Genomic DNA, 24,504 nt, shown 5'->3' on the forward strand with positions numbered 1-24,504 from the left:
GTTGCTCAGGCACTTTCCTTCCATTGCTGGGTTTTTATATTACTAATGCACTGTTTTTATGTTCTGTGCATTTATTCGGTTTGAGCCTGAACTCAACTCCATCCACTTGAGCTAAGTTATGCAGTATTTGTACTTGGAAAGTGCAAGCAACAATTTGGCATTCTTGTCAAATATTTTGTAACCTTGTCAGTTGATTTGGAGCAAACTAGCCAATGACAATTCAGTTTCTCACCATTCTTGAGCATTTTTTCACAGTGTGACTTTGAGAAGTGTCGCTTCTGCTCAATTACTGATAATGTCATCTATTCACGTTTGCTTGGCCTTTTCAAAGTAACTATCAGCACAATTTAGGATTGCCAGCCATAAGCAAGTTTTGATGTATTGATTTGTAATTTTGCAGTTTTTCTCACTGTGTTTCCGTCATCACACTTGGCTTTTTTTTGCTTGCTTGTTTCCTTTTCATGTAAACCAGATTTTTATTTGTTATTACTCTTTTTGTCTGAACCACATTCTACTTTATCGTCTCCTTTTTGGCACCAAGAAAACTAGAGAATTCTCCATCACTTTCCTTACATCACCATTCCTTATCTTCAGGTAAATCTGCTAATTCCTTAGTAATTTATCTTACCATTTACATTTCACTCCTCAATTTCTTCTGCACTGGAATGATTGCTACTGCCTGGTTTATGTTTCAGATATTTTCCCATCAATCTTTCCCTTTACTGCAAACTAGTTTTTTGCTTCCTATACTGAGCTCCTGTAGGCTTCTTTGAGGGCATCTTTTATTTTCTGTGGGGGAAAATAGTATCATAGAGAGCAAAAGGCTAAGTTCTACAATCTTAGAAAGTCAAACACGTACTAAGCATGGCAAAAGAAATAAATGTATTTCTTTTATATTGTTGTACAGGTAGAAGATTGATAAATATATCCGGTGTCTCACTATTTACACTCTTCAGGTCTTAAAACACAATTACACTTTCACAATTTACATAAAACAAACAACTTGGGCTTGAATAAAGATATTAACTAGTTAACACACTGCAAAGACAATTTCCCCCACTTTAATCTTCACATTTACGCTTCAAAAGCTATGAATGGGACACATCCAGTCTTAACTCAATTAGCTTAATTAACAATGGTCCTATAATTGATGGGTAACTGCTTTTCCTGTTGTGTATATACCCTTGATTCTGTAATTTCCACTCTAACTCATCTGATGAAGTGGGTTTTACCCACAAATGTTCATGATAATAATATATTTGTAAGTCTCTTAAAGTTACAGACTAACATGGCTATCCCTCTGAGACAATAATATCCCCACAGTTGGGTTGTTGCATCACTTTGTTCTTATAATCTCACTGACTGACTGGCAGTGCCCTGTGCCATTTATACCCATGAGGGCATGGCAGACAACATTCTTGAACGTTCAAGGAAAATATAGTTCTCAGAAAATCTGGAAGTTTCCCTGAGATTTCACAAAGGTCCAGAGCATTCTAGGAGATTCGAGAAAAATGAATACACATATGGAGTATCTGATATGTGTTACTTGAAACATTCTCTTTTCCTTTCCTTTTTGGGGTATGTGTGAGGGTGCTAACAGAAAGAGCTCCAGGCAGTTGCCTGTGTTGCTTGCCCCTAAATCTGATCCTGGGTCCCAGTACAGACTCTGGAGGACAACACTGTTTACCTCTCACAATTCTGAAAACTGACCATTTGGTCCTGCCCTTTATTTCCTGTCCTTTTACCAGTTACTTATCCATTCTTATTTTCTTCTCTTTAGCCATGATGGCACTTTTTTGGGGGGGAGAGTTTTCTTACCCCCGAATTTAAAAAAAAAAAAAAAAAAGTATTTTACCTGCACAACATTCTCTATCACACTCACACTCTGCACACCTTTACCCAATTTGTAGGCCTCAAGATGTAACTCTGTTAATTTAAATACCCACTCTTACCCAGTTCCTAGGCTTCAGGGTTTAACTTCCTGCAAAGTTTTGCAGGATCTTTTACCAGTGAAAGAGCCTTACACAGTAATTTTCTTACTCTCTATTTATTGACAATTACCAAGCAAGCAGAATACACATACTAAGCCTACAGTACCATGCTTACCAAGCCTGATCAAGGCAGGCAAACGTTCCCTGTTGGCCAGGCAAGGTCAGTCTCCTCTGGATCCTGGTTGCTTCATATCACAATTATAGAGAAGATTCTTGGCAGGTCTGCTCTTAAGCTGTGTCTTGGAGATGAGTTCTTCTTCCAGATCTTTCCTTCTTTCTTTACTGTTCCTCCTTTTACGTTCTTCCTGGTCTCCTTGGATCCAGTTTATATAGTGAAACATGAGTGCTGCTTAACTATACGTTTCAGTTATTTTACTAAAATTTTACTAAGCAAGCATGACGTACTGTAACAGAATTACCTAACCAAGCATGCCACATCATCTTAGATGATTTATACCTAGAAAAATTAATTATACAAAAAACAAACAATTAAAAACCAGACAAGACAGAGATCATAAAGACAGACAATAGGAAAATTGAGGGCCCATAATCATAGAATGAGGATTCCACAACTAAACTGTCAAAGTAGGTTTTCTTTACCCATCTTGAGATCTAATGATAGTGGGTGCCATTATTATAGGACCTTCTTAACAGCCTGGTATTCCGGGTTGCCAACCCACATAAATTTCATTTACGGACAAAATGGGAAAAACGTATGGACGGAAAAACATTTTTACGGGCATCATTTGTATATCAGTTGACTCATCAACCAATAGTGTAAAATGGCAAGATTTCAGCTTAGTACACAATTCCTCTTTGATCTTTTTTGCTACAACATTCTTAATCATCATGGATGCTTTAGTTCTTCTGCAAAGTGAAATCTTTTGCAATTTTGGAATCAGAAACCAATCAGCAACATTTCGTCCATCAAACTCAGTGGTAGATTTTGACTGGCTAATAAGGTTGTTACTTTTAGTTCACATTCTGTGACCGTTTCCTGGTGATTAGTTGCTGTTGGATTTACTTTAACAATGAAACTCATAATTCCGGGACTAGATCTCCTTACAGACATTATGCTTTGGTGCTTACCACTTGAAGCATGGCTATGAACATCTCACACTCCACCAGAAGCTATACTGAACATCTTTTTACACCAAATGCATTTGGCGCTGTGTTTGCTTTCATTGTCTACGCATATCCAATCTTTGAACTCACCGTCTGCTAGCCATTTGGATGAAAACACGCATGCTCTTCCTTTTGATTTCTTGGTAACTGGCTGTTCATCAGGCGATAATTCACCAGAGTTGTCGGACTCGTTATTGTCTTCGGACTAGTTATTGTCTTCGGACTCGTTATTGTCTTCGGCACAATCCATTCTTCTCATAGATTTTGACATTGTAAACTTTAACGGTAAACAATATTAAATTACATAAATTGCCAATGTGCTGACACTAACTCAGCAGGATAATGTAGATGATGACATCACATGGATCATGTGATTCATGTTACATCACCTCAACCATTGAGCTAAATAAACAACTAAAACATCCAATTTCTGCTGCTCCACAGTAAAATGGCTGAAGCAGCACAGAAGAAATGTAATTGCTATAAAATAATTGCTGTTTTTTGAAATTGTATAGTACTTTTACGAAATTTACGGACACCTAAATTTTTTTACGGACATGTCCAATATTAGCTAATTTTTTACAGACTGTCTGTAAATTTACTGACGGTTGGAAACCCTGCTGGTATTACACTATTTTAATGTATGTGACACCCTGCTTTTTACAACTAATGGCTGCTGCTCTTTCAGTCTGGCTGCAGATGAAGGCCTTAGGCCTTCCAATATGGCTACAGAAAAGGGCCATATTCTTACAGGTATACATTTAATTTGAACAATATTATTGTGTTTTTAAAAGTTTCCATGCAGCTTTCAGGCATTTCTCTTTGGACTGTTCTTCTTAATTTCCATATAACTAGCCTCATTTTATGTAGTTCCCTTATCTGAAGTTAAATACTACTCTGGTAGGCTTCTTCGGTATCTCCAGCCACCTCACAAGGATGTTATGTTTAATTAAATTATAGTTGCTGTTACCAAGCAGTTCAGTGGAGCACAGGGTCTGATCCAAGAGATGTATATAACTGAAGACTAAATCAAGAAATGCCTCTCTCTCATGGGTTCCAGGCCCACCAACTCCAAGAAGCACTCAAATTAGTTTTCACTCCAGTGTCTAGCAAGTTAATTTGAGTTGGTTTATCTGAGGCTCTTCACTCGTACGGGCCTCTTACGGCAGAAAACTCTTCAGGAGTCAGCCCTCCTGACATCACCTGCAAGAGACTTTTTTCTCTGGAATCACAGCCCCTGCATAGGTCAGACTGCCCCAGCTATTCACTGGTGCAGCATGTATTGCCCCTGTAACGTGGACCTCCTGCCAAAGCATGGCAAGATTATTTTGCTGGAATCAAGACTCTCTATGGCATGGTTCCTTGGGGAACCTGATCCCTCCTGGGACACCTTTTCCTAGTTCTCCTTGTCTGGCAGGTTCTCTAATCAGCTCCCTTGAGAAGTACTCCTGTTCTGGGGCCTTGTAATTGAGTGCTTATAAATCTTTATTTAGGCTCAGGTGCTCCCAACTTAATTAGTTGGCACCCAGCTTAGGCAATTAACTATCCACAGGTGGATCTGAGTTACTTTATTCTTCATGGAGTCTGGCGCAGGTAAGTTGGGTTTCTGTTCCCTTCAGAGTGACACAGGATTTCTTTGGACTCTTGATAGTCTTTGTTGTTTTGTTGAGACGTCTCTGTGCAGACTGGTCTCGGCTGTATGTCTGTGTTCTTTGAGCTGTTTGCTGTGAGCTTCCTCTTTTGTTCTGTTTCACTTCTTTGTACAGAAAGTTGTGTGCATTTCCATTAGCCTCTTCAGTTACATCTGTTTCAATGAGTTTTTATCCCCTCCTTTCTCAGAGAGATTAACTGAAGGTGAACACACCCTGGAGGGGTTTGGCTGGATTCGGCTTGCCTTCATTCTTGTCTTATGGAGCTATACTTGTGGCTAGATACAACCAAAATATGGTCTCAGTTGCTTCTTCTGTTACTGCCTAGGTGGTAGGAGTTGAAGGTAACTTATGATCTGTCCTAGCAGAGAGAGTTTTTATAATATCTTTGAAGTTATACTGGTTTAAATGTTCTTAAGTCTATTTTCTGAGACATTATTTAATCTCTTCCAGTATTTGAATACCAAGAAAGGTCTTTCACATAAGTAAACACGTGTGTAATCTATGTAAGTCCTGTGCCTCATTTAATACCCAAAGGATGTGCTCAAGAAAAAATAGCTTTGCAGCAGAGCTTGCCTCATTCAGTGCTTGTGTGCAGGGAATCAGTGCTTGGTCTAGCAAATCTAATTTATAAAGGAGAATGTTTGTATATTTGTGCTCTAACAACTTGGACACCTACCGCAACCAAACTTTCCATGGGATAACCTTTCCTCCAGGAGAAGGTTTTAAGGTATTTTTGGACCCAGTCGGGCCTGATCTCAACCTGTAAAATTAAAAAATAACCCGCTGCGCTGCGGGGACAGTCCTGCCCACCCTAGGTCACTTGCCCGCCTACAGCCCTCATTGCCATCCGGGACTCGCCCCACCCCCCCATGCACACCCGCACTCAGGCACCCGCCCTGCCCCCCACAGCTACAGTTAACAGGTAATCTAAAAAAAAAAACTGGACACACTTGAGCGGGGGTGGGGGGGCCTGCCTGGGAGGAAGGAGGGGGGCCGGGAAGCAGAGCTGGTAGGGATGCCGGGGGCAGCGGGGCTGGCTGGGGGAGATCGGGAAAGGGGCTGCCAACGGGAAGCAGAGCTGGTTGGGGACAGCGGGGCTGGCCAGGGGAGATCGGGAGGGGGCGGCCAATGGGAAGCAGAGCTGGTCAGGGACAGCGGGGCTGGCCGAGGGAGATCGGGAGGGGGTGGCCAGTGGGAAGCAGAGCTGGCGGGGTGGAGGGTTATGGCAGCAGGGCTGGTTGGGGGAGATCGGGATAGGGGCGGCCGGCAGGAAGCAGAGCTGGTTAGGGGGGAAGGGCTGGCTGGGGGAAGGGGGGGGGGGGGGGGGCAGGCACTGGCGGGAAGCAGAGCTGATCGGGGTTGGGGGGTGACCGACGGGAGTGGGGCTGACCATGGGAGATCAGGAGGAGGAGAACCGGCCAGCAGGAAATAGGGCTGGTGGGGGGCAGGAAGGGGCGGGACCGAGCAATGCCGGGTAACTCCAGCTAGTAGTTCCAAATTACAAAAGAAGGAAGAGATAGTTGTAGGAACACTAGCCAAGGACTTGGGTTAAAGTCCCTTCTTCTCCTCAGGCTTCTGTGTTAGCGTGGGCAAGTCACTTAGCCTCTCTGGTTCATTTCTCCATCTGCAGAACGGGGATAATACTACTCCTCTGCCTCACAGGAGAGTTCTGAAGATAAATACATTAAAGATTGTGAGGTGCTCAGATATAGCACTGATGGAGACCATATAAATACTTCAGATATGTTATAGAATTTTTTCCTAGCCTTTTATTCTTGTAGAAAACATAGGAATTAGGGTACTACCAGAGGTATGGAATAGAGCTAGAGTTATACTAGAAAACTGAACCATTTTTTAAAATGATTTTCAGCAAAATACGTTGACCTGGTATTGAAAATGATTTAAGACCATTCAGATAAGTCAAACCTCTTCAGAACCTATGTTACAATAATGCAGAGTAGAAATGTCCTTGTGAAACCTTATCTCTGCATTGCTTATACTCTGAAACTGAACTGTTGCAAACGAACAATATAGTGTATCAATACTAACCCATCTGGCTGGGCACAGTTCTCTCCTGCACTAGATGCACTGCTGTTTATGGGCACACTATTCTACAGGACCTTGAAGTGATACTTTGTGGGAAATTGTGCAAGGGATTAGGACCGTCTAAAGGAATTATGGGAGATGGGGGTCAGATCCTGTAACTTAGGGTACGTCTAGACTACATGCCTCTGGCAACAGAGGCATGTAGTCTAGACGTACTCTCACTGACAAACAGCAGTCTGTTTTGGCATCTTATCCCAAAACTGGGACTGCACTGGAGGTTAAGAGGATTTTATGTTTGTTCGGAGAGCCAGATTTGTTCTTAAACAGCTGCAGATGCAGAGTTAATTGTCTTCAGAAGTTTGAAAGTGATGATGGTTCATACTTCTATAGAGCACCAGAGAGCCAGGACAGAATCCTTGGGTCTTTATTTTCCAGCTCCTGGGGATCTGCTCCAGCAGAATCCAGTTTCCATAATAGTAACTGACTCTGGACCTTGTTTGAGATGGACCTGTACTGAACTTGCTGTTGGGGAGGAGGGGGTTCGGCAGAGGGCAAGCTATTTAATTTTATCTGCTGCATCGGGGGATGTGAGGAAAGGGTGCTGCAGTGTCTGTTCAAGTAACTGAGTTGAAGTAAGCGGGACTTCTTCCTTCACTTGTTTTTGTCTGTGTTTCTTAATAGTTGTGGCAGTACTGATGTAGATTTAACACTAGGCCATGTAGAACAGCACAAATAATACAAAGCACTTCTAGGCCAGAGACACGTTCATCTGTCAGAAGCAGTGGTATACTGGATAGTCTGGGTTATCTGGGATTGCTTCTCACCATTGTTCAAGATCTGAATGACTTCCCCAGCATTTAGCTTTGGTCAGAAGCTAGTACAACTGTAGGAGAACTTCTGAGGAGAAATGAACCCAGATCCAAAAACAAAAGGAATTCTAGAACACAGTGATCTTGAAGAAGATTCTGTTTTAGGAAGTACTTGCTGTGGGACATGAGGTACGTATGTTCCACTTTGTACGTAAAAGACTTCTTGAAGACTTGATCCCTAGGAATAAGTGGCCACAAAGTTCAGAAATTTGATCAAAAGAGCCACTAAAAAGTTACTCAATTGCTCTGCTTCAGCTATAGCTGCAGTACTGGCACTTCCTGTCCTTACCAGCATTATATACCCAGTGCAAGGGCATGTGGTGCTTGGGTGTATTCAGAACAGTTAAAACAGTAGCATTAACTCCTATCTGGTGTTGGGAGGAGTTTTGTGTGGGACACAAAGTGTGTTACAGATGTGTCGGGTGATTACAGTCCCCAAAATGCCATCAGGTAGATATGGCTGTTAAAGACTTTCTTCCAACCAAAATTCAGTCTTCTAGAGTTGATAGAGTTAAGGCTTTTTCTTTCTCTCCTTTTTTCAGTTCTTTGGGGACGCTGATGATGAAGTAGAATATGGCAGTAGTTGAATGTAACTAAATTCCCTCTTCAGTCTGTCCTTTTCTTTCTCTCTTCAAATGGGCTGAATGTATACACTTGGCTCTTAGATTCTATAATAGGGAGAGGTTTGTAATATGCAACAATTTTCGCTAGAGTGGTTTCCCTCCCAATTTTAATATAAAAAGCAAAACCAATGGCTTTTCATGTCTTCAATGTATCTGTCATAATAGAAAACTAAAGTTCTAGCAGCTCAGCCATGAGTGAAGCATTCCTGAAAGCCATGTCTCTGCTGTCAATTTCTGTTTTTAAAAATCAGCAGGAAGGGTTATTTCAGCCTGGTAGCAGCTTTTAACAGCACTTCACCTTTGGCCAAACCACTATACTTCTTGATTCTAATGAAAATCATTTGCAGGGAAAGCTTAATAGCATCCAGACACGTTTTTGTGAAAAAGAAGGGACCATGGTTTTATTAACATTAATGTACCCAAAAGATGGTCTTTATCAATCTAAACCATTTGCCTGCTGTGATGCCATAACTCAAGGATAGAGCAGACCAAATTATGAGGGAATTACTTCCGCATGTTGTCTATAACACTGCTTTCTACAGAGGCCCCATCCCTGGACTCTCTACCGTTACTTACTGGGAGCCAACTTTCTGGTAGTAACTCAGCCAAATTCCCTTGTAGCTCGATCTTGTGTAAAACAGCCATTATCATATCAATTACAAGTGGTGGGGCTTTACCATGCAGACCTGCCCCTTTTTACTCCCCTCAGTATGAGGGATGTGAAGATTTAACCAATAGCTTCACCCTTAACAGATGAGACTTAAGGTTAACTGATGGGGCTGGAGTAGCTCCCTATCCGTTGTGGTCAGGAGGCTACTCCAGTGCCCTGGGGATCCCACTGCAGATAGGAGCTGCTCCAGGCCAGACAACTGCAGTAGCCCCTGCACCCTGACTTCCTGCAGCAGAGCCTGCTGTAGTGTCCTGGCCAGAGCAGCCGCTGTCCATGACAGGCCTGGGTGCCCCGCAAAGAGGGTGTGCTCTGACAAGGACAAAAAATAAGGAGTACAGGATCTTTCAAAAATGCCCCGTCTAAACTGCCGTTTTTTTCAAAAAGCCCCGTTTTGGAAAAAAGCGGCGGCTGCCATTATGCAAATGAAGCGTGAGATATTTAAATACCCGCTTCATTTGCACTTTCGATGTGTCTAATTTACATCTCTCTGCTGACAGAGGGATGTAATTTAGACACAGCCTAAATGCACAGCTGAATATCAGATAGCCATCAACCCTACTGATCCTCTGAAACCCTCAGAGCTAACTGCTGCAGAGAGGGTATGCTATCACAATGGCAGAGATATGCAGCATGAGAAAAATTATTAGTATTATGCTAGTGAGTAGAGTCCCCAACAGAGACTGGGGCCCCATGGACTAAGCAGGAGATAATCCTTTCCCGGAAGTGCTTACAGATTACATTGGCCAGACAGTCAAAGGATGCCAGGGGATGGAGGCATGGAGCAGTGAGATGAAGTAATTTACCCAAGCTCATACTGCAGGTCTGTGGCAGAGCTGGGAACAAGACCCAAATCGTCTGACTCCTAATCTGGAACACTGCCCACTAGACCACAAAATTGTATCAGAATCATACCACCAGCCAAATCTAGCGCACAGTGAAAAAATAACACGTGACCGCCAGATAATCGTTCTCCCCATCCCCAGCCTCCAAACTTGATATTCTATACAAGTACACAGAAGATAAATGCTGTCTACTGTTATTCCTTTAGAGCTTAGGTTGTTGTGAGTTACCTCAAATCAGACCAAGTAATTCTCCAAGCAAAGCCAATTGCTCCATTGGCAAGTAGTTTCCAAGTGTAGGTCCAGTTGGAATCTGGAACCACCAGCCTGATGAATTGCAGCCCAGAGGCTAGTCCTTGGTTACTGGTCAAGGGCAACTCTGTGTGGCCTGATGCAGTTGAGCAAAGTGGAACTACTGAGAGTAGCAAAGCCAGAACTAAATGTTTCTCATTTAAAAATGGTGAAGCTGGTAGCAGCATGTGATTGGTAATGTCTGTGTCTGCGTAAATCAGCAGGAGCATTATAAATAACAAGGGAGTGATAAGTATAATCACACAGACCTTAAAGACTGTAACTCAGAATCTAGATTGTGATAACAACCTCTATCATTGTTCAGGACACAAATGTTTGTAACCTATTGATTTTATTTTGAATACAATTGCAGGGTTCCTTAAATCAACTTCTTAAACAACTAGAAGAGGAAAAAAGAAGTCTCCAGAACCAACTGAAGGATTATGAGCTTAGACTGGAACAAGAAGCAAAGGTCTGTTATTGCCTTAACCATTGACCCAGCCCTTTTAGAAGCTGGTACGGCTGTCTGAAATGTCTAAACCATTGATATGGAGAATGTAATGATTCTGTGAAATGTAAAATGAAAAAGTGCTGGGGTGGTACCTACATTCAGACCTTCCTTTTGGATTAACCTTGCTAATTGTTTTGTTTGATTTTCACCATTTACCCATTAATTTACAATGTAGGCTTACCATAAGGCTAATGATGAACGGCGCATGTACCTAGCAGAGATCTCACAGGTAAGTAACAAACATTTTGCAGCCTAATAATCTTTTTCCTCCCAAGTTTGATACTTGAAGGATCATTGCTGTTTAATTCTTTATTTTTCTTTTTTTCTTCTCCATACAAATCTAGAGTTTTATTCCAGTTAAGGAAAGCCAAGAATAGCTCCCTTTAGAGCCAGGCCTCAGTCAACTGGAATGATTGCTAGAAAGTTGAGACAGTGAGTGAGTGTGTGTGTGTGTGTATGTCCCACCCCCTTATTTACACCAGACTTCTTGACTTACATTTTCAAACCCATTATATTGTTAATCAGAGCACTAAAATAGACAAAGATTCAGTAACCATCACATCTTAACCATTGTACCATCTAGCCCTGCCCTGATCAGACTTGGATGGCACAGAGGTTAAAATGCCAGTGCACAGTCTATATCTACTCATCCACTATTACTACCATAGATGGAATTGAGCTGGTGGCATCAATGGCGTAGAGTCTTAAGAATGAAAGTCCAGCGTACATATCCTGTCAAAGAGCTGACTACACTGTCCCTTTAAAGCATCTAGTCTCTGCTGGCCCAGTGAAAAGAACTAATCTCAGGTTATATATACTTAGATGTGTATATTGTAGCATGCTATTCAGTTCGTAAGCAGTTCTCAGTCTGATTTGAACTTTAAAAAAAATGTAATGCAAGTTCAGCTAAAGCATTGTTTTGACTAAATATATGTAACCTTGTATGGTAAAAGATATCACTGTTATCAGGTGACCTGTCTTAAGGTTTTTCCAACCTATACTAGAAGAAAAGCTCTGCTGAACCACTGGCTGTTGATAATGTCATATTAACTGGTCATAGTCAACCCTAGGGGACCACTGTACCATCTAATTCTGTTGGAAGCATTGGAAGTTTGTCTAGGGTTGATTGAACACAAGCACCTAATCCTTTCATACACCACTGTCTTTATCTACATTAGGGGTCTCTTCAGCCGAGCAAAAGCAAAATACAGTAAACTTCCGATAATCCGGCACCTTTAGGACCCAGGGGGTGCCAGATTATCAGATATGCTGGACTATCAGAAGGGGGGGCTATGAGGGGTCTGGAGTGGGGTGGGAGGGGATGCCACCCCAGACCCTTCATAGCCCCCCCTTAGGATAGTCCGGCTCTGCCCCAGGCGTCCCTGATTCAGCCGCTGCTGGTCAGTTTCATCAGCAGCTGAATTGGGGATGCCTGCAATAGAGCAGCTGGGGTGCTGCCGGGTTGATCCCGCAGCACCGAGGGGCGGCGCTACGAGACCAACCCCGCAGCACCCCAGCTGCTCTGCCCCAGGCGTCCAGATTCAGCTGGCTGGTGAAACTGACGCTGCTGGTCAGTTTCAGCAGCTGCTGAATCCCGACGCCTGGGGCAAAGCAGCTGGGGTGTTGCAGGGTTGGTCCCGCAGCCCCGAGGGGCAGCGCTATGAGACCAACCCGGCAGCACCCCAGCTGCTCTGCTCCCAGCTTCCCCGATTCAGGTGCTGGTCAGTTTCAGCAGCAGCTGAATGGGGGAAGCCTGTCCGGCTGCCCCAGCATTTCCGGGTTCCTGATGGTGCCGGACCATCAGGAGTCCCAGAGCATTGGATGCCGGACTAATGGAGTCTGTATCTTCCCAAATGCAGCGAGAGAGTGACAATAGATGTGTTGATCTATTGATTTACATAAAAACATATTAAATCACTGTTAAGGTTTTGCCTTAGTATGCAAGTTTGAAGTTGGAGTACATATTGCTTTTTGGGGGACTTCTACAGGACTGCATGCCTGCAGAAAATGCTTCCTTCTACCCCCGAATTCCCATGCTTTCCTACAGGAAGCAAAGGGAAGGAAGGAGGGAGTTCAGGCAGGCAAACCATTAGCACAGGATTTTTGGGGGGAGGGGTTGCCCCCCCAAAGAGAGGCATGGCATGGGAAAGCACATGGGGTTATGTGCCAGTGGCTCCCCCCCATGTCTTCAAGTGTAGAGCTGCTCAGCTGAAGGAGGCTGCAGTCTTGGTTCTGCTGACTCTGCAACCGATTGCTGCTTTCTGGGTCCTTATGCCAGTTGAGTTCCCCTTCTGTGTTCTGTGAGCCTTCCTGTTTTCTGTGCCACAGTGTGTGTCCATGGTGGGGCGAGAGCAGGGGGAGTGGGAGGCATGTGGGAAGAAGCAGGGGGATGGGAGATAAAAGAGGATAGAGGAATCACGGAGGGAAGCAGGATCCTGGCTTGCGATGTCACCTTGGCAGAAGCTGGAGCTCCCCCATTAAGCAGGGCCATTCAATCCTCACCCTGACAAGCCCTACCCTCTAATATATAGACCCCCCACATCCAGACCCCTCTCACTGAGCCCCAGCTAGCTGCACCTGGACCCCCCATTTTCTCAGACTCCCCTCCAGCTGAGCTCCATTTACTCATACCCAGACCCCTGCTGAGCCCCAGCAATCTTCACCTGATCCCCTGTAGAATCCCATTGCCCCAGCATGCAGATGCCCCCAATGAGCCACTGGACAGCTAGATCTCCCACTGAGCCACCTGCACCTAGACCACGCCACACAGAAACCTCGCTCCCCAGACCTGGACCCCCCCACACTAAACCTCTCCACACTTGGGTCCTGCTGGTCTGAGCCTGTCCATTCACACATGGTGCATCCGGCTTAGAGAGACAAGGCCTAAGGATGTTTCTGGGACAGGCCCAGCCCTTGCACTGTAAGGGTTGGGTGCACCTTTAGTGTCAAGTCCTTGTACCAGAGGAGGTGGTAGGATTGGCAACTGTCTAATCACACAAAACCAAACACCCTTTTCCTACCCTCTGCCTCCTCCGTGAGACCCCACTTCCTCTCACTCCACCTTCCCCCCCCCCCCCCCCCCGTTGCTTGCTTTTTCTCATCCTCTCTCACTTTCACTGGGATGGGGCAGGGGTTTGGAGTGTGGGATGCGGGAAAGTCTCTGGGCTGAAGCCAAGGGGTGTTGGAATATGGGAGGAGGCTCTGGACTCAGCCTGGGATAGGGAATTGGGGTGCAGGAGGGAGCTAAGGGCTGGGTCAAGGGTGCAAGAGGAGATGCAGGCTCTGGGAGTAGTTTGGGTGTAGGAGGGGGCTCTGGGCTGAAGCGGGGGGGTTGGGGTGCAGGAAGAGATGCAGAGAGCTCAGGGCTTGGGCAAAGGGTTTAGGGTGAGGCATATGGGCTCTGGCTGGGCAGTACTTGCTTCAGGTGGCTCCAAGTCCCAGTCAGTGGCACAGCAGGGCTAAGGCAGGTTCTCCGAGTGCCCTGGCTCTGACAGTCTCTCAAAAGTGACCAGCACATTCCTCCCTGTGGCCCCTATGTGGGAGGGCCAAGTGGCACTATGTGCAGCCCTAGCAGTCCCCATGGCTGCAGTTCCCAGGAAATGGGATCTGCGGAGTCAGTGCTTGGGGCAGGGGAAGCACACGGAGTCCCTAGGCTCTACCACTACCACACACTGTAGAAGGGTTGGCAGCCCTTGGAGGTGGGGCTTTGAGGTGATCTTCCATCTCACTGCAGCCAGTGGCCTGTGCTCCATGCTGCCATGCTGAACCCATATCTATTTATAGACAAACACATTTTGCAGTATTTTAAAAATTGTACACAATTTTATTTTTTGGTACAGAATTCCTTCATGGAGCAGTGGAACAAATTGTTGCCAGCATTGCAGACAACATGAAGGTGGAAAGGAATGCAAGGATACTTTCCCCTTAACTTCTTATTTTCTTTCTTAAATGGTTTGGGTGAATGGGGTGTGTCCTGTTACACCCATAATAAGGATGTTAAATAGTGGGTAATAGAATAGTCAACTAACCTCATGAATCCTTAGCAGTTAGTCAGCTATTCTGTAGTCTCCCAGAGATGGGGCTGGCAGCAAGTGCAATCCGGCCCCATTCGGGGGAGCCCCCTGCACCCTATGCAGTTGCCTCTGTATCCCGCCTGGGATGCCAGGTAGGAGCCAGTCTGCAATAGGAGCCAGTAAAAAAACAGCTCCCCTCACAGACTGGCTGCCTGCAGTGCAGATACAGAGGCAGCAGTGCAGGGCTGAACAGCAGCCCCTGACCGTGGGGGTCTAAGCTCCCCATGGACAGAGGTTGCTGGGATAGGAAGGGGCAAAGGAAGCTGCAGTGAAGCAGCCTCTGTCCGCGGCAGGCCCACGCTCGCTGTGGACAGAGGCTGCTCTGGCAGCAGTGTCAGTCTGTAGGGAGCTCAGATACCCTGCAGACAGAGGCTGCTGCTGTGAAGCAGTCTTTGCCCATGGCCAGTGCCTGCCACAGGTAAAGGCTGCTTTGTGGTAGTCTCCCTTGTCCCTCCCCCCACATGGCTGCTTCTAGTAGAAGCAGCCACATGGGGTGGGGCTGTTGGCACTGCAGTGCTGGTGCTGGGGAGAGCTGGCTACTCCCAGTATCCGCTCCTCAAGTTCCCTGTCAGCAAGGTTGCAGCAACTTCCTATTTATGGGCTCACGGTAAAGCAGGTACCAGTACGTGGTGTGTGGAGTCAGGCAGGGAGCTGAGGGAGAAACCAGGTAGTAGCTTCCCTCCCAGTGTATCCTAAAGAAGGGGGGAAGTCTGCCAGAATTTCAGGAACATGGGGCTGAAGCCCCAACTGCCAGCAACCCCTCCTCCCCGGGGCTGAAACCCTTTTCTTGAGTGCCCCCCACTGCTGGCTGCAGCCCTGTTTCCCAGGCTGCCCTTCCCGTGGGACTGAAGCCTTTTGCTGCCATGGGGCTTAGCCCTGTCCCCAGGCTGCTGTCCCCATGGGACCAAGGCCTTTTGCTGCTGTGGGGTTGAAGCCCCATTCCCAGGTTGCTCCCACCCACCGTGGTGGCTCAGGCCCAGTTCCCAGGTGGCCTTCACTTGCCACACGGCTGAATAGCCTTTTCCCTGCCTTGGGGCTCAACCCTGATTCCCAGGCAACCCCCAGCTGCTGCAGGGCTGAAGCCCTTTCCCCACCATAAGGTTCAGCCCCGTTCTCGGTCTGCTCCTGCCCTGCAGCGATCAGCCCCGTTCCTGGGTGGCCCTCACCATGAGGCTGAAGCCCCATTCCAGGGCAGCCCCAGCCATGGAGCTCAACCCTCATTGTGGGTCTGAAGATTTGAAGCCCCATTCCTGAGTGGCCATGGAGCGCCGCCCCATTCCTGAGTGGCCCTTGCTGCAGGACTGAAGCTCAGCCCCCGCCCCATCCCATTTCTTGCTGCCCTCCACTGTGGGGCAGAAGCCCTGAGTGCTGGCAGCCCCCTCTTTGGGCTAAAGCCCCGAGCACCGACAGCCCCGCCCCCTGGTGTCTCTTATTGGGTGTAGGGAAATATGGTTACTCTATGAATTGGCCATTTCATATCTTTTAGAGTTATTGCTGCCATCAGTCTGCAGAACATAAGAACAGCCATACTAGGTCAGACCAAAGGTCCATCTAGCCCAGTATCCTGTCATCTGACTGTGGCCAATGCCAGATGTCGCCAAGGGAATGAACAGAACAGGAAATCATCAAGTGATCTCTCTCCTGTCATCCACTTCCAGCCCCTGAAAAACAGACCAGGGGCACCATTTCTACTCATTCTGGTTAATAAGTATTGATGGATCTATCCTTCATGAATTTATCTAGTTCTTTTTTGAACCCTGTTAAAGTCCTGGTCTTCACAGCATCAAATGCAGGCTTCAGATGACAGTTTATGTTCTGAAGTAGTTTACAGTAGAAAGGGCCAGTTCCTATTGTTTTATAAAATGAAAGATTAAATTTTATAACGTAGCTAGATTTATACTGCCACAGATTGTTGCTGTGGAATGCATAGAAGCCTAAGATACAAATTGGAAGTTTCTGTTTATAGCACTGTTTATTCTGAAGGAGAACTTGCTGTCTTAAATGATGTAAAAGCAATAAATTAGCATGATTCTCGAGAACTGTGCAATGAAGTGACTGTCAGGAATTGCCAGTATACTTAACTGGGATGATCAGTTGTAATTAGCAGTATTTCCATGTGACTTTAACAGGGGTTCACTTTGTATTGTCATTGCTGCCATAGGGAATGAGGAAAATTGCTGAAAACAAATTTGCAGTTTTAGATTAGTAAATACTGATGAATCTGGAACTGATAACATGAAGATGCTGTGGGAAGAAGAAAGTAGTAAGTTAGAAAATAGTGTTATATCTGAACACAGCTAATGTGTGCCAAGTGTTCTTTTATATTTACATTATTTAGGCCATTGCTCTGAAAGACACTTAAACACAAGGCTAACTTTAACCACGGTAGTCTCGTTGCTTCAAGTTAGGAATGTGCTTCAGTACGCTGCTGATTCAAGACATTGGCAATAGATTTTGCCATCCATGCTGTGCTTACTCCTTGAGTAATTCCACTGATGTCAAAATCAGTCATGGGTGGTAGAATCTGACACCTTTTTTAATTGTACTAAACTTCCCACTGTCTTAGATTCTATCCTATGGAGTTGGCAGAGGCTGAGGTGAAGGGGGAATCACCACTCATGGCTGACTAAGCAGTATTTCCATATGTACCGAGGCAAATGTAGCACCAAGAGAATTGTTGTTTTCTGGCAACAATCTATTCCATAGATATTTCATCTTAACTGTACAACTATAGATAATTCCACTTTTGTTATTTTTCCTATCATGTTAGCGCTCTCTTGTGTGCTTAGTAAATCAAATGCAATAGAATCTTTTTTCTTATTAATAATTATTTTAAATAACAACATGATGAATGCTTTCCCTCTAGAATAATTTTACACCTTGTTTGGGATCATCTCTGTAGTTTTTAGTGGAACTGGAGGAGGAGCAGAAAGGCTGTTGTATGGAATAATAGTTTCTTGTACATGTCATTTTCTGTTACCTTGTTTTTTTTCAAACTATATTAATCTTTTATGTGTGTTTTTTACATTTTCTGGTTCAGTAAGTTGCTAATGGTTTCTTTAAGTGATACACTTAAATAAATGTAAAGATTTCACAAGATATAGTATTCACCCAAAAGGCATTACCTTTTTTTTTTTTAATTCGAAAAGACTTGTTCTCAGATTACATGCTATAGAGCATTGATGGTCAAGGGAACCTTTCCTTGTGACTTGCAAAATGCAGTAGTTTGAGAACCAAGGAGTGGGGAATTGGAATAGGTTTTTAAGACGATTTTTTTCTTAAATTGATCCACGTATTTTAAAAAATTAAAAAATATATTCTTTCTCATAAGTCAGTGTCTTTAGCTAGAATTTCCTGAAAGTGAATGATTTAACAGTGCTTTCCAGAAATTAAATCCAGGCAGCTTTTATTCTATCTTTACATTTATGCTCTCTGAAAGTGTCTTTGTTTGAATTATAGTGGACTTTGGTAGTACAGGCAGTCCCCGAGTTACGTGGATCCGACTTACGTCGGATCCGCAGTTACGAACGGGGTTCCTCTCCCTGGTCTCCAGCAGACCAGGGAGAGGAAGCAAAGCGGCGAAACACGTGGGCAGCGGACAGGGCTGTCCGCTGCCCACGCGCTCCGAGGCTTGGCTCTGCTTTGCCCCCCCCCCCCCCGTCCCCCTGGTCTGCAGACCAGGGGGGGGGGGCAAAGCAGAGCCAAGCCGCGGAGCGCCCGGCCAGCTGACAGCCCAGAGCGTCTGGGCTGTCAGCTGATCGCGCGCTCCGCGGCTTGGCTCTGCTTTGCCCCCCCCCCTCCCCCTGGTCTGCAGACCAGGGGGACGGGGGGGGGGGAGGCAAAGCAGAGCCAAGCAGAGCCAAGCCGTGGAGCGCGCGGGCAGCAGACAGCCACGGCGCGTCTGGGCTGTCCCGCTGCCCCCGTGCTCTGTGGCTTTGCTCCAGACACCTGTGGTACAGCAGCTGGGGCGCTGCCAGTTGGTCCCGTAGCGCTGCTCTGGGTGCTACTGGACCAACCGGGCAGCACCCCAGCTGTTCTGCCCCAGGCGTCCTGATTCAGCCACTGCTGGTCAGATTCAGCAGCGGCTGAATCAGGACGCCTGGGGCAGAGCAGCTTGGGTGCTGCTGGGTTGGTCCAGTAGCGCCGAGGAGCGGCGGCGCTACTGGACCAACCCAGCAGCATCCCAGCTGCTCTGCCCCAGGTGTCCCCAAGTCAGCCGCTGCTGAAACTGACCAGTGGCTGACTACAGGAAGCCCCTGCCCCGGGCTTCCTGGAATCAGCCGCTGATCAGTTTCAGCAGCAGCTGACTTGGGGATGCCTTGGGTTCTTAAGTTGAATCTGTATGTAAGTCAGAACTGGCGTCCAGATTCAGCCGCTGTTGAAACTGATCAGTTTCAGCAGCGGCTGACGCCAGTTCCGACTTACATACAGATTCAACTTAAGAACAAACCTACAGTCCCTATCTTGTACGTAACCCGGGGACTGCCTGTATAGTGTTAGTGATAGTAGTTGTCTAATGTAGTACATACTAGGGATGTAAGCGACTAGTTGTTCCCGCCCCCTCATCCGGCTGCCTCTATCAGAGGTAGCGAGGGGGGAGCAGTAGATGGTGCTGGGGGGAGCCAGTTTAAAAGCTGGTTACCCCCCTGCACTGTCTCCATGAGGGACAGGGGAGTAGTGGGGACTCATGCCCAGGCCCAGATGTTGCACCTCTGCTTTTAAATTTATTAAGAGCCTGCCAGCTCTTAATACATTTAAAAGGCTAAAGCGCAGCAGGAGGGACCAAGCATGAGCCAGGACAGCTGATTCTTGGCTCACATGGGATCCCCCTGCTGCACACCAGCCTTTTAAATGTATTAAGAGCCTGTAGGCTGTTAATACATTTAAGTGTGTGTCTAGACTACATGGCTCCATCGACGGAGCCATGTAGATGAATTTATTAGACATAGCAAAATGAAGCAGCGATTTAAATAATTGCCGCTTCATTTACATCAAAATGGCCACCGCACTGTGCCGATCAGCTGATTGTCGGCACAGCGCGGTAGTCTAGATGGGCATCAGCCGACCCCAGCACCCTTTGTTGTCAGATCCTGTAAGCCTCGAGGGAGCTAACTCTGCTGCAGCTCCCTCACTTATCGACTAATCGTCTAGTCAATGGAAAATGGACTAGTCGATTAGTTGATTAAACTAAATTTAACATCCCTAGTACATACATGGAAGCACATTAGAAATCAGTTTATTTGTTAAAAACAATCACAGATGCGACAGTTTGCTATGGTAGGTTTTTTTCCTCCAATGAAGAATGCATTCACATTGTTTTAAAATGTAACATTAAGATTTAAAAATAATCCAAACCATGTGCTTTGTGTTTAAATGGCTTCAAAGAGATCCATGGCTTCACACTTTTAGAAAAAGTAATCTATGGCTCCCTAGTGTGGCCTGCTATGTAGCCTTGCCTCATGTTTCTACAAAACCTCTCTGTGTATCTGAGAAGTTGGCAGCATCGTGTCATTTTTCAGCAAGCACTCCCCAGCCCACGAGCCACAAAAGCACTAATTTACTGCAAAGTAAGTCTGAAGCATTTCACGTTGCTTTCCTCTTCGTTGTATGGAAACCCCCTACAACATGATGTTTCTGAGGTGGCAATTGGACATGAGCCTGGAGGAGCTCTGCATCAGGGGGATACCATCAGCCAGTGGAGAACAGAAATGACCGTTTAAATCTTCCCCACATTTTTGCTTTTTATTACCAAAGTTTTATAACTATGTCTTGGATTTTATATATCACAGTACTGTAGTGGGGCCCTGTAGAGACAGCAGGGAGTCCCCAATTCAACAGAGGACTTAAATATGTACTCAATTCTTGCTAACTCCAACTGACATAATCTTAATTATGTGCTAGGCTTAAACATGGACGTAAATTCTTTGCCGAGTCAGGGTCATAGTGCTTCTCTTTTCAGAATCAATCTGAGGAAAGTTTATGCTTTTCTAACAATACACATACTTGGAGGATAACTTGCTTTATAAAAATTGAAATATTGCAGACATCAGCTACGCTTAAAATTGCTGAGAGGCAGAAAACAGATGCAGTGCAGATCAAGAGGGAAAACCAGATCCTGAGGTAAATGTTTCATATTCTCTTTCTTTTCTGACTTAATACATTTATCTCTACTATCCTGTGACTATCCTAGCCTTCTATCTAAGATAAAGATTCCTTACATTGATGTCCATATCACTCTTGACACTGATTTTGAATCCGCTTATTACCTAACATAAACTATTACAAAAATGAAAATACGATATTCATACAATGTACACAGCCTTTGTGGAACCTCACAGAAAGTTTTGGCTTCCATCCATATCAATCTCAGTCAAAAATAGGCCTTTTTCCTAAATCTGCTCTTACATGCTCCAGTCCATTAACAGTAATGTAATTAAATGCTCAGGCTGGTTCTTCTTAGTCAATAGAGATTGTACAGCTGCCTAATGAATGAGAATGTGAGTAATTTTAGATGACCTCATATTACGACCTAATTGCTTAATAAAGCTAGTTTTTAGTTATACAGGTGCAAAAGAATTTCCCCCAAATGTTTAAATATGAAGAACGCCAAGCTGTTTGGGGGAATTTAGAACATAAAAATGTGTCAGAGTTTAGCTCTGATAAGCCAAGTTTTAAATTGAAGCAGATTCTTTACTGAAAATGGAAACACTTACAAATCTTAGCTGTATATTACCATTGAGCCATGATACAAATTGAGAACAGCTGTCTCATCATTACATTATAAAAACTAATTTATATGAAAAATAGTTTTCCCACCTGTTTTCTATTTTAACCTCTCACTCAGGGTCATGAATAAGATATATATTCTGCAATGTTAACTATACTCACTGATTCCCATTCTTTGGTCTCATGATGAGAGTTCAGTAGATTATTGTTATTAAAAGTAAGGTTTAATGTCTTCTACTAAGAATTCTTAAGATTAAACATGAATTGTATGGGTCTTAAATATTCAGTGACTGCCTGCAATTTTATATAGCTCCTGTGGAGGTGGCAGAGAGGACAGAGCCAGCACATTTCTCCCTTAGTCCATGTGGAGCATGGGTTCCCAAACGAGGGGGCGTGAGGCAACCCAACCTTCCCTCCTCCATCCCCCCTCCCTTCAAGTTTTGCTGCAATTTTTGTTTTTTGGCCCCATTTCCTCTTTTTTTTTTTTTTTTTTTGCTCAATAAGTTTTGCTGCTTTCGGGGGAGGGCGTGAGGGTTTCTCAAAAATCAAAAAAGGGGCATGATGCCGAAAAGTTTGGGAACCACTGTGAAGGGACTAAGGAAGCGAGTAACAACCAGACGTCGAATACTGGCTGAATAGTAGCACTGTTTTATGTTCTTAAAACCAATATTTATTTGGGAGTATTATGATAGTTGTTGTGTGTAATTTTTTCATTAAAGGAAAAATACTTTCCTTTAGTTCTGGAGAGATGACATGTTGTAACAGATTACCACTGCATCACCTCCTCCTCCAAAAGATGTTGGATTTGTAACTTTAATCAGCACTTTTCAAATTACTTTATGCACACAATGGGATTTCTTCACTTTTTGCTTGAAAGGAACTGACAGAGAAAGTAGAGTATGAGATGTGTTGAAACACAGAAATCCCTTCAGGATTGTCCCCTTACTGCCTTTGTAAAAATCCATGGTACATCCACATCTTGAATACTGAGTACAGATGTGGTCACCTCGTCTCAAAAATATGGCATTGGAAAAAGTTCAGAAAAGGGTAATGAAAATGATTATGGGTTTGGAAAGGCTGCTATGTGAAGAGAGATTAAAAAGACTGGGACTTTTTAGCTTAGAAAAGAGGAGACTGGGGCTGGGGAGGGGACATGATAGAGGTCAATAAAATCATGACAGGTTTGGAGGAAGTGAATAAGGAAAAGTTATTTACTTGTTCCAACAATATAAGAACTAGCGGAGGGTGGGGTCACCAAATGAAATTAATAGGTAGCAGATTTAAAACAAGCAAGAGGAAATATTTCTTCACGCAACACACAGTCAACCTACGGAACTCCTTGCCAAAGGATAGTCAACATGGATTCACAAAGGGCAAGTTGTGCCTGACTAATCTGATTAGCTTCTATGATGAGGTAACTGGCTCTGTGGATATGGGAAAGTCAGTGGATGTGATATACCTTGACTTTAGCAAAGCTTTTATATGGTCTCCCACAATATTCTTGACAGCAAGTTAAGGGACTATGGATTGGATAAATGGACTGTAAGATGGATAGAAAGCTGGCTAGACTGTCAGACCCAACAGGTAGTGATCAACGGTGCAATGTCAGGTTGACGGTCGGTTGCTAGCAGAGTGCCCCAAGGATCTGTTCTAGGACCGGTTTTGTTCAATATCTTTATTAATGACCTGGATGAGGGGATGGATTGCAACCTCAGCAAGTTCGCAGATGACACTAAGCTAGAGGGAGAGGTAGATTGGCTGGAGGGCAGGGATAGGGTCCAGAGTGACCTAGCCAGATTAGAGGATTGAGCCAAAAGAAATCTGATGAGGTTCAACAAGGACAAGTGTAGAGTCCTACACTTGGGACGGAAGAATCCTAAGCATTGTTACAGGCTGGGGACTGAATAGCTAAGTAGCAGTTCTGCAGAAAAGGACCTAGGGATTACAGTGGATGAGAAGCTGGATATAAGTCAACAGTGTGCCCTTGTAGCCAGGACGGCTAATTTCATATTAGGGTGCATTTGGAGGAGCATTGCCAGCAGATCCATAGAAGTGATTATCTCCTTTATTCAGCTCTGGTGAGGCCACATCTGGAATACTGGGTCCAGTTCTGGGCCCCCCTCTGTAGAAAGGATGTGGACGGTTTGGAGAGGGTCCAGCGGAGGGCAACCAAAATGATTAGGGGGCTGGAGTGCATGACCTATGAGGAGAGACTGAGGGATTTGGGTTTGTTTAGTCTGCAGAAGAGAAGAGTGAGGGGGGATTTGATAGCAGCCTTCAACTTCCTGAAGGGAAGTTCCAAAGAGGATGGAGAAAGGCTGTTCTCAGTAGTGACAGATGGCAGAACAAGGAGCAGTGGTCTCAAGTTACAGCAGGAGAGGTCTAGGTTGGACATTAGGAAAAACTATTTCACTAGGAGGGTGGTGAAGCACTGGAATGGGTTACCCAGGGTGGTGGTGGAATCTCCATCCCTAGAGGTGTTTAAGTCTCAGCTTGACAAAGCCCTGGCTGGGTTGATTTAGTTGGAATTGGTCCTGCCTTGGGCAGGGGGCCGGACTTGATGGCCTCCTGAGGTCTCTTCCAGCTCTATGATTCTATGAAAGGATGTTGTGAAGACCAGGGTTAAAAAAGGAACAAAAAGGAGGATAGGTCCATCAATGTCAATTAACCAGGATGTGTAAAAATGGTGTCCCTAACCTCTGTATATCACAGGGGTGGGCAAAATGGCCTCCATGGGCTGGATCCAACCCGTCAAGCAGGTGGATCTGGCCCGCAGAGGCCCTCCTGCTCCCCCATCCTCAGGCCAATTAGGGTTTGGGGGCAGGGAAGCATGCGAAGCTTCCTCCCGCCCTTCCAGGAGCACGTGGCACTTTGAAGTGCCACGCGCTACTTGCAGGGCAGGGGAGTGTCGAGGAGGCTTCACACACTCCCCCGCCCCCAAGCCAATCCTTTGATTCTTATCCACTTCTTTTAACTATCCAATCTTTAGTTGCTTGCTGATTACCAGTTCTGCCTATTTAGTTTTCCCTTTGATATTTTCATACCCTCTACTCCTTATTTCCCACCCCCTTCAATTTTTTTCCTTCCC

General features: G+C 45.1%; 1 protein-coding gene across 2 annotated transcripts in view; it reads left to right on the forward strand.

Moving 5' to 3' along the window:
* CCDC169 (coiled-coil domain containing 169) overlaps nt 1-24,504 on the forward strand; it is a 66,358-nt gene that overhangs the window by 26,982 nt on the left and 14,872 nt on the right. For both annotated transcript variants that reach the window (XM_006120552.5, XM_089775502.1), the window contains 3 exons: nt 10,480-10,578; nt 10,793-10,846; nt 20,734-20,810. In XM_006120552.5, coding sequence (XP_006120614.2) covers nt 10,480-10,578; nt 10,793-10,846; nt 20,734-20,810 — 230 coding nt within the window. The remainder of the gene's footprint in view (nt 1-10,479; nt 10,579-10,792; nt 10,847-20,733; nt 20,811-24,504) is intronic.

This window comes from Pelodiscus sinensis, chromosome 1, assembly GCF_052426305.1.
Source record: "Pelodiscus sinensis isolate ZL-2025 chromosome 1, ASM5242630v1, whole genome shotgun sequence".
Classification (NCBI taxonomy): domain Eukaryota; kingdom Metazoa; phylum Chordata; order Testudines; family Trionychidae; genus Pelodiscus; species Pelodiscus sinensis.